The 10,991-nt window shown below is 44.4% G+C and overlaps 1 protein-coding gene across 5 annotated transcripts in view; it reads right to left on the bottom strand.

The window, feature by feature from the left end:
* Positions 1-5,022: 5,022 nt before the first annotated feature.
* The window catches only part of CCDC60 (coiled-coil domain containing 60), a 200,223-nt gene continuing 194,254 nt past the window's right edge, over positions 5,023-10,991 (bottom strand). For 3 of the 5 annotated variants that reach the window (XM_037817367.1, XM_037817366.1, XM_037817369.1), the window contains 3 exons: positions 8,745-10,083; positions 7,032-7,149; positions 5,023-5,132 (listed from right to left, as the gene is read on the bottom strand). In XM_037817367.1, coding sequence (XP_037673295.1) covers positions 9,982-10,083 — 102 coding nt within the window. In that variant the 3' untranslated portion in view covers positions 5,023-5,132; positions 7,032-7,149; positions 8,745-9,981. The remainder of the gene's footprint in view (positions 5,133-7,031; positions 7,150-8,744; positions 10,084-10,991) is intronic. The other 2 variants (XM_037817365.1, XM_037817368.1) reach the window with 1 other exon arrangement.

The raw sequence follows: 10,991 nt of genomic DNA, 5'->3' as shown, positions 1-10,991 counted from the left end.
GGAGATGTAAAGAAGAGACATTGTAGTTTATTGGAAGTAAGACTGGGGATGAGAAGACAAAGGGGGTCGCCACTGACCCCTTCGTATTGTGCAACTCTCATCTCCCCTTGGGTTTCCTGGCTCAACTGTTTCATACCAGATACATGGTGCCATCCTCAGTGTAGACTTAGGGTGTCAGGATCGGTCCGTCTATACTCTACTAGTAGAACTTAACATATACTTCAGCGAAGATAGCTATAAACACAATTTATAATATTTTCTTCTGCTCCCTAATGGATCATCTCGTACACCCCATTTTGGGGACCACTGAGCTTGTAAATTCACTTACCTCTTTTTGCAGCGGTGAATGCATGAGGGTTGGCTCTGATGACAATCCCCGCCTTCCATTTGTTTCATGCTCTTTAAATCCAAATTGGCACTTTCACACCTGCTGCAAAACAGAGTGATAAAACATTTTGTTCCATTTTCTCTTGATTGATGATGTGGGTTTAATCCAGGTTTTCCTCTCAGCTTCACCAGCCAGCTACACTCAACGATAGTCTCTTGTATTACTGTCCCCCCAGCCCTGCTGGAGGAAGGGCCCATCCTTGGGGGTGTCCAGAATTTGGCCAGGCTGGTAGACAAATCCCTTTTCTCTCTCCTGTCACTGCAAGAAAGGAAATCGAGCTGCATCTGGCTTAAGCAAAAAAGGGAATTTGTTAGCCCCATAATGGAACGCTCCAAAGGCCTGACTGGATCCAGGTGCTCGGATGATTTAACTAAGACTCTTTTGCTGCATTTCTTGACTTTGTTTTTCTCTCTTCCTTGGCAGTGTTTCTCTGTGTGTGGTCCCCAGAAGCTGTAGGATTATTTTATCCTTATAGCCGACAATTCCAAGAAAAAAAGAGAGCTCCTTGTTCTCACTATTTCTAACCGAGGCTCAGGAACACAGTTTATTGGGTTAATTAGGGTGACCAGCTTTGAACAATTTGCCCTGATCAGGGAAATGTGATGCTTGGATTGGCCAGGTCGTGGTCACGTGACCCCCCTGAAGCTGGGGTTGAAGCCCCACCTGATTCACAATAACTAACAGTTAGGGGGAAAGGGGCTGCTGCCTAAAAAAGAGAGACGAGGCAGACACAAAGTACTCATCTTCCACACCTTTGAATGAGAACTTTCCTTGACAGAGGCTCACCCCGAGGGGTGAACTGACAGTCTTTTGTTTGGATTGTATCTTTCCTCTCTGTGCTAGGTCCCAACTTCCTCTTAGGACTGTAGATTAACCACTACCCATTGATTACTTCCCCCATTTCTGCCAACACTCTCAGCCTCTTCCTTCCCAACCTCATCAGCCGTCTCCTCTTGGGTCTCTTCCCAAACCCCACTCCTCTCTATTCCCACCTCTACTCTCTCTTCCTTCCCATGCTGTTGCAGCTCTGGAGAAGACACTTCACCTCTGTGTGTCTCAGTTTCTTCATTTTTAAAGTGTAGGATGTGGATTTAGTTAGACTCAGGAATGATGTTACTACTTCTAGGAAACCTTCTCCAGAGGACACATGTGATTTTTGTGACCAGCATCTGAATCTCTTTCTTTTTTGGGGGTATCTTGCACCTTATGAATTGAATCTTCCTCTTACTATAAAAATGGAAAAAGCCAGATACTTGATTTCCCAGCCTTTCCTTCAGCTAGGCTCTGCCAGTCAGACCTTTCGGTGCTTGGAAGCAGTGATGTAAAGACTCAGGGTTAAATTAGCCAGACTCAGATTCAATTGCTTGCACCTAAAGACATTTGACTGTTATACCTTCCTTGACTTGCCAGATTGGGTAGGTGGCCTTTCTTTGTGGTCAATCTGTACCATTTTCTCTATCACCACCACCATTATTGTCATAGCAAACATGTACTCAGTTCTTGCTGTGGGCTGGATGCTTTGAGCACGTTATCTCATTGAATCCTTAGTGATATCCCCATTGTACAGATGAGAGACATAGAAGTGAAAACATCTCCCAAGGTCATTCAGCGAGTGAGAGCACAACCAGGATCTGAACCCTCTCAATCTGGCACCAGGATCTTCTCTCTTAACCACCACACCACAGCACCACCACTTACCCCTTCTACAAGCTCCTGGAATACAGGGCTAGGTCTCTCTATATTTATACCTCTAGCTTCTCTCACATGAGCAAGCACATGGTAGGTAGTCAATGAATGACTGAGCTCAATTAGATGACAAGGTCTCATCTGGCTTTAACACTTTATGAGCATCCATAAGCTGCCCATCTTCCACCCACCAAACTGCAAACTCTGGCTCCCATAGCTCCCTTCTCTAAGTTGCTACCTCCAGGACTTGTTTTTGAACCAATATGAACCATTCTCTGCCTCCACACATGTGTTCCCAGGTGCATATTCACATCAGGGTAAAGTTGAAAATCTGCCCCAGTTGCCAGTTTTTCTTTTTCACCTTTGTCCCTATATTTTTGGGACTTTGTAATGAAGGTGTTACTTATCTTGATCCTTTCTCACGCAGGGCCTTGTCTTCTGGGATACTCACAACTCTTCAGTGATCTCAGAGTTTCACATCTTTGGGAAGGTTTTGGCAGAGTTATTTTCTCCTGGTCACCATTTGAAAGACAAACTGCTGCCTTTGAGTGGAGCCCCAAATATAACAAGTCTGATTCTCTTTGGCATGACTGCAGCGTGTTTAAAGGAATCAGAGACTTTTTATGAGATTTGCAATGGAGGGAGCTGTCATTCAAATGGCTACTAAGAGGCTGCGGATATTGATTAAGGGAGAAGGGTGAGAATGCCACTATTCTAGATTCCTGTAACTGAGTGCTTTCAGCTGCAAGTAATAGAAAATCCAGACCTAATTGACTTAAATTAGGAGAGGCTGTTATTAGCTCACATAACAAAAAGTCCCAACCAAGCTGATTACCTTGTCTCTGTCCCTCTATTATCAGCAAGATATCTGCACAATTCTGGGCAGACATGACAACATCCTGGGTAAGAAGGACTGTTTTCCCCTTGTGTTTGTCCTTAGGAAGAAGGAGATCTTTTTTCCAAAGGCTCCCTTTTACAATTTATGGGCAAAACTGGGTCACATGCCCATTTCTAAACCAATCCTGGCAGGTACAATGAGATTTCCAAAATGGATTTAGACCAATCAGGGTTTACTCTGATTCCCATGGAGAGGGGTAGATACTTGAATAAAATCAGGACTCTACCAGCAAAGGAAGAAGGGGAAATGGCTGTTGGTTAAGACTCACAGTGATGGAGGAAATCCCAAAGGACAGGTGGGAGAGAATTTTCATAGAACATGAGAAATGGATTGGGAAAATGATAGGAGGCATTTGCTGGCTTAGGGCAAGTGGTGGGAGAGCCTAACTCTCGATGTTTAATATAAAACTTGCCACAGCTTGGGACGTAGTTTTTTTCACTGTTTTAGAAGTCCAAGGTAAATGGACTGCCTCAATTCTCTTCTTACCACTCTGGTGGGAACTGTTCATGTTGGTTTTGCCTGAGGACACTAAGCCTCGAGTTTATGTCTTGTGCTGTCAACCCCCAGCTTTGCCAGGATGGGCAATCTTGCATCTCTGCCAACATAATGGACATTAGGACATGTTGTCATGTCTGCCCAGAATTTTCCAGAAAACAGTGAAAATCCAAGTAAGGGGGAGGCTAACCCTAATGATGGCTCCTCTTGGTTTCTTCCACAGTCATCCATCCAACCATTCATCCATCCTCCCCACCATCCATTCATTCACCCAACCACTCATCCACACATCCATCCACCCATCTATCCATCCATCCAACCATCCATTCATCCACCCCACCATCCTTTCGTTCACCTAACCATCACCCACACATCCATCCACCCACACATCCATCCATCCATCCATCCATCCATATATTCATCCATCCACCCATTCATTCCCCCATCCATCCATCCAACCATCCATCCATCCACCCCATCATCCTTTCATTCACCCAGCCACCACCCACACATCCATCCATCCATCCATTCATCCATCCATCCATTCATCCATCCATCCATTCATCCATCCATATATTCATCCATCCACCCATTCATTCCTCCATCCATCCACCCATCCATCCCTCCATCCATCCACCCACCCATCCATCCTTCCATCCATCCACCCATCCCTCCATCCACCCACCCATCCATCTACCCACCCATCCATCCACCCACTCATCCATCCACCCATCCATCCATCCACCCACCCATCCATCCACCCATCCATCCATACATTCATCCATCCACCCATTCATTCCTCCAACCATCCATCCAAATGATACCAGGAGCCATGTGATAGGTGCTGGGAATACACTGACAAACAGAGCAAGTATAGTCCTTGTCCTCATGGAACCTAAGTCTAATTGGAGAGACAGATAATAAATGAATTAAAAAAAAAAAGGAGGACACTATTTTGACACAAAAGCTGAAAGAACTTGGTCCCCCTCCCTCCCCACTGGGGTGCTCTAGTGTGGTTCCTGTGCTCAGTTTCCCATGCTGGTGTGGTGGGGAAAGCTTGAGAGTCAGAGAGTCCAAGTCTCAAGTTCCTGGGTATGTCATGCCTGGCAGAGCTGGGTGAGATCTGCTTTGCACATTCAGAGGATTACTTTGAAGATCACATAGTATTAATGGATGTGAATGTCCTTCGAAAGATGTCAATAGTCTGAAAAGTTTATCATTATGAAAGCGCTGCTCTGACCCCCACCCAAAACGACCAATTTGAAACCCAAGACAAAAACCTTTCAGTGAGTGGAGAGGCAGTGTAAGGTAGTTAAGACAATGGTGTGAAATCTCAAGCTGACCAGGATTTGTGTTCTGGATTCACTGCTTGCAAGCTGTGTGACCTGGCCATGCCACATGACCTTGTTGAGCTCCAATTTGTTTTCATCTGTAAAATGGGAATAAGTACAATAATGCCAGCCTCACAGGGAGATTATAAGGACTCAATCAGCTAGAGCCTATGCATTATGTGACATAGTACCTGGCATGGGGTAGCCAGAAAAAATTCATTTTTGTTAAATTCTTACCCTAAATTACCTGTATATGGCTTCCCCGGTTACCTCCAGGCCCCTCAACAGAGCAGAAGGACATTTGACGTCAGCCACGTAGAGTGAGACTCAGGGCCTGAAATGAAGAGAATTGTTTTGAAGTTAACTTAGGCTTTTATTCCAGTATCATTCTTTACAGTCAGCCACAGTGTGCGGTCCCTGTCCTCCCTGACCTGGGATCCATTACAAGAAATGTCAAGACAGGATGGCGAGGACAGTCTGGGCTATTGATTTCAATGCACCGTTATGAAACTTCAGCTATTTTCCTCCTTCATATAACTTAGAAGATCTGCGGTGAAACCACCACCAACTCAACTAATAAGTGTGGAAGTGTGTCTACTATGTTCACTATTTCTGTTAAAGAAGAAAAAAAAAAAGATACCCACTGTGATGGTTTGAAGCTGTATGTACCCCAGAAAAGATCATGTTCTTAAAGCTAATCCATTCCTGTGGGTGTGGACCCATTGTAAGTAGGATCTTTTGGTGAGTAGGATCTTAAAGTTGAGATGTGCCCCACCTCAGTCATGGGGTCTTTTATAAGAGGATAAAAGACAGAGAGAAGACACAGAAAAAGAGCCCCAACAAGCTAAGAGAGACAGAAGCTAAAAGAGAGAAACACAGAAGCTCAGAAAGAAAGCCAGAGACAAGAGCAGCCAGAAGCTGAAAGCAAAGAAACTCGGGAGAGAAGGACCAGCAGATACTACCATGTGACTTAGCCAGTCTTCAGGAAGACTTGCTACCTTGAATTGGACATTTTCACGGTCTCAGAACCGTGAAATTTATAAGCTAATCAATTCCCATTGTTAGTAGCAAGCCCATTTCTGGTATATTGCATTTCATCAGGCTTTAGCCTTGGGCAAATGCTCAACTTTTCTGTACCCCAGTTTCCTCCACTTTAAAGTGGGGATCAGAGTAAAGCCTACTTTCTAGGGTTGCTGTGAGGACAGTCTAAAAATAACATGCAAAGCACTTTGAGCAATGCCCAACAACAAATGCTCCATTTTTTTTATTTAATATTTTTTGCTTGTCTTATGCCCAGTATCTCTCTGAAAAGATACACAAGCTATGAGGCATGGTGAGCCTGCCTCTCTGGAGGGGAGAGGGGCTGTAGGTTGGGAGAGAGGAATAGTTACTAGTCAGTACATATTCTTTTGCACATTAAAAAAAAGGATTATATATAATATGCAATAGATACCATATAGTCAGCAAACTGTAAATATTTACTTTCTGTTCCTTTACAGAAAAAGTTGCCCCACCCCTTCTCTAGGGCACATGTGGATTGAGAACTCCCCGGAGGATCACTCAGATGGAATTACTTGGGCACCTGGTTGGAGCAGTAGGACAGTGGCTCCTGGGCAGTGGGCACAGGTTGCCATAGAAGTAGGTGCTCAGTTATGATTTTGATGAAGAGGCTCACATCCAAAATATTTCTCCCTGAATTCTTCCTTTGGGCCTGATGTATGACTTCCCTGTAATCCCCAGCATATTTTAATAGCAAAATAGCTTCCTTTATTTGAAAAAATACTCCTTGCCTAAGCAAAGACAGTCTTGCTTCTGTTAACACCTTCTCCCTTTGGGGCAGGAAAGCTGCATTTTGCAGGTGAGCATGGTGGGAGTGTAATACTAACAGTAGCCACTAGATGGAGCCACAGATCTGAGAAACAAGCTCAGAAAGTGCCCAAGCAGGAAGGCGGGTAAGTCTTGTGATTTCAGCATCTGCTCTGCCCACAAAACGACAGACCCATTTCCTGCACTTACCAGGTATGTGTCTGTTGGCAAATGATCTTAAGTCTCAGAATCCTCACTTGGAAAATAGGGATTATAGTGATGGGGACTTCAGAGGGATGCTATGAGCAACATGTGAGGTAGTACTGGGGAAGGTACTTTGCAAGCTGGGGAATGCAGTGCAAATGGGAATTAGCACAGTGCCCGAAAGCCCCTCTGTTAGCATTATTCCTCGGAATAAGCACGGTACCTTTTGTGAACTCCTTGTCTCAAGATAAGGCGGTGAGGGCAGAGGGTTAGTGGGCAGCGAGATTCAGAGTCAGCTGGATGTGAGTTCAGAACACCTTTTGGAGCCTCCGTTTCATCACCTGCAAAACAGGAAGAATGCAGGAGCCCTGCCTCGCAGGGTCAGGGAGAGGAAATGGGCTCCTGGATGTCAAGTCCTTTGCACAGAATTTGCAACAAAGCAGCCTCTCAATAAAAGTTGGATTCCAAGGAGCTGCTGGATACTTTTGGGATTCTGTCCAGAGGCCTCTCCTCCCACTTCTTACTTGAACCCTCTTATGGCTTCCTTCATGGCCCATAGGGTGTTGATGCCACCCCTTTATCTCCAGGGTGGCCCTCTCTGCTGAGTTCTGGGTTCCTCTGCAGGTGTCTCCAGCTCAGCATGTTCAAACCGGAACTCCTCACCTGCTTATTTTGAATTTTCCTTTCTTTCTTTCCTCCTGGTTGTAGCAAAAGGCACCATCCTTCACCCAGTGGTCCAGGCTGCAAAACCAGGCACAATTCCTGATACCCCTGCATCCCCTTCCTTCCAACCTTGTAATCCACCAAACTAAGTTCTGTTGCTTCTGTTTTTAAATACCTTTTGAATGTGCCTTCTCCCCATCCCCACTGCCATGGCTCTCTCCCATAATCACTACCACAGCTTCATCTTAGCTCCCTGCATTGCCCCCTGACCCCAGTAGGCAATTTTTTTTTTTCTAAAAGCAAACCTGATTATTCCCCTGCTCAAAATCCTTCCATGGCTCCCCATTGCCATTAAGATAAAGTCCAAACTTTATAGCATGGCCTATAAAGGCTCTAAGAATCTGACTTCTGCCTCCCTCCCTAGCATCCCTCCTGCCATTCTGGGCCCAACACTGCCAATATGATCCTACAGTCCAGTTGGATTTGTGTCATTTTAGTTCCTCAAATGACATCAAGTTTCCTTTTGCCTCTAGACCTTTGAACTTGGTGTTCCCTCTACCTGGAATTTCCTTCTCTCTATCCTTCCTTATCTCCTACTTCTCTCCTTGGCTACTCATCCTGTAAGTATCATCATCCTCTCTGGAAAGCTTTTCTTGACATCTCAAGTCTAGATTTGTCCCCCCACCCCACCCCAGTCCCCCTGGGATCTTCTTGTATTTGCTTTAACTTGGCGTGGTTGCACCAATTCTCTAATGTAACTGAGTTGTGATGGTCACCTGACATTTGAGGTATATATCAATTTGCCTGAGTCCCTACCCCATGTCTGATGCGATGCTAGATGTCCATTCAAGATTTCTATAAATCCAGAGAGCTCATTACTACTTGTCCCTCTAGCTCTGGCTTCCTGCTCCTACTCTTTATTGCTTTCAGGTTCTGAGTCTCTAAAGCTTTTACTTTGCCCCCAAGTAGACCCAGATGTATTTTTCTTATTTCCTCAAAGCATTGCATGCAGAGGACACCTGGATATTTAGCAGAAATCGCTGAAGGTCCAAGGTGGAGGGAATTGGTTTATATCATAGTTCTTAGAGCTACTTCAGCCAAACCCAACCTGGAAACTTTCCCTTGGCTGGTTCTCTCCCAAGATCCTGCCTCACTTTTCAAGGTTTTTTTTTTTTTTTTTTCCTGTCCCCATTCTTTTATTCTCTGCTCCTCTCTCCCCCAATTTCTGTTTAATACAGATCAGTTTAGGGTCTCCTTATATACTCTACCTTACCTTTACACCCTAAAGAGCTTGTCAGGGTATCATGCTAAAGGGCATCCACATAGAGATTCGTGTGATGTTCTGAAATCCTTTTGCCCTCCTCATCACATCTTGTTGACGTGTCTGTATCCATGTAAATTCCATGAGGGCAGGTACCTTGTATGCTTTGTTGATTGCTGTTGGTACATATTGGACTCTTAAGAAATATTCATTGAATGAATGAGTGAATGACTGAAGGGATGAATGGAGGGTTATGGTGTCGCTGAGACTGAACAATAGTTCCAATTCAAACCTTTTCCCCTTTTAGGTTGTCGTGGAGAGATGTCAGAGGCCCAGCCTACATGAGAGTTCTGATAATGTGAGCATGACAGCAAATCCAGTCCAGTCGTTCAGTTATTGATTCAGCTTGGCCATCAGTGAGAGCTGAAACGCTTGCAATTTCTGTAACTTAGTGAAAATGTTAAGTGAGCACAAGACCAGGTTGAGAAAAGAAGTTAAGAGGCAATGAGCCCACATGCATTTTGAGATGGCAGGAAGATAAGCTTTCTCATGCAACCAAGACCAACAGAAAACATATGAGACTCTTAAGGTTAAGATTTTCTTGTACTTTGTTGGGGAATTCATCATCCATCCATCCACCCATCCATCCGTCCATTCATCCTCCATTCATCTTCCTTCCCTCCAACAATGAATCCACTCACCCAACCATCCAACCAATGTAGAGAAACACACTCTAACTCCAATGGTGTGAAATGGGGATAACATCAGTATCTATTTAACCAAGTTATGGTTAGATTTAAATGAGATTATGCAGGCAAAGCACCCAGCACTGGGCCTGTTGCATAAGCAATTCTCAAAAAATGGTAGCTGTTGTTACCACTAATCCGTACACCCAAATTTCACAGCTCCAACTCATTCCCAGCCAAACTGCAAATATGCAACTCAATTTTATTATCCACAATTCTGAGGAAGAGGAATAGGGTGAAGAAATCTGAAGAGGAAAGAGGAAGAGTAAGGCTAAACCACCAAGGGTCAGAGATGGGGAGGTTGGGGTTGGAATGTGGAGTTGAAAGGAAGGCCACCTGGGATTATCTCCCTCTAGAATGCTGTCAAAAGCTGGTTTGTCTCTCAGGAGGAAAAGGGAGCTGGTGGAAGGCAGGAGGTGGGAAGTCAGTCTCCAGATGACCTCACTGAATCATGATGAACAGCCTCCTCCACTGGGACAGACAGCTGGTCAACCCGGGCCAGACTACATGGGGGCGCTCTGGGGCCGGATGGGGATGTTGATCCGGTTCTGTAGCCAGTTGAGGTAATCCTCTTGAGGCATGTGGATGATGTGCTCTCTCACAAACTGTGGGGCAAATATAGTGGCAGCAGCCTAAGAATTTGGTCTGAAAGCCAGTCCCCCCCCCCCAACCCCACCCTCCAGGATCTCAGAAGCTTTGTGATCTTTTCAATATCTTTGTAAAAAGTCATTTGCTCCTGGGTCCCTCCAAACATTCTTAGCCTGGAACATCATGCTGGGGTTGGTTCACTGGGGAAAGGGACCCCTCTCCAGCTTCCTGGCTTAGCTAGGCTAATTTTATGCCCCTTCTTGTCACTAGTGACCCCAGAAAATTTGGGGAGGGCAGGGAAACCCAGCTGTCTGCAATTTTCCTTCTTTTCTACTCCTCAATATCTTTTTTTTTTTTTTTACTTTTTATTTTGAAATAAATTCAAACTTACAGGACAGTTGCAAAAATAATACAAATACACAGAACTCCAGCCTACCCCAATCCCCCTCCACCGATACCCAGATCTACCAACTTTAATATTTTGTCACTTTACCATTTCTTTCTTTCCCTCCCTATCTATCATCCATCATCTATTGCTCTGTCTTCTGAACATACGACAGCAAGTTGCACACATCCTTGAACAAATAATATAATTCACATATATATTTCCTATGAACAAGAATATTCATTTATGTAATCACATTAAGTGTAGTTAAGAAATTCAAGAAATTTAACACTGATATAAAGCTTACATTCTATATTTCATTTTTTTCTTATGTCCCAGTGTGTCCTTTTGAGCCTTCTCCTCTATTCTTAGATCTCATCCAGGATCATCTATGGCAATTAATTGTTATCAGCTATTTAGACTGTCTTTTTTTTTCAATTGTGGAAACATATATACAGCATAAATCTTCCCATTCCAACCCCTCCCAAGTATTCCGTTTAGTGGTATTGATCACATTCACAATGTTGCAATGCCATCACC

The sequence above is a fragment of the Choloepus didactylus genome, chromosome 23, assembly GCF_015220235.1.
Source record: "Choloepus didactylus isolate mChoDid1 chromosome 23, mChoDid1.pri, whole genome shotgun sequence".
NCBI lineage: Eukaryota > Metazoa > Chordata > Mammalia > Pilosa > Megalonychidae > Choloepus > Choloepus didactylus.
Note: the sequence above shows the minus strand (reverse complement) of the source record. Positions and strands in the feature narration are given on the sequence as shown.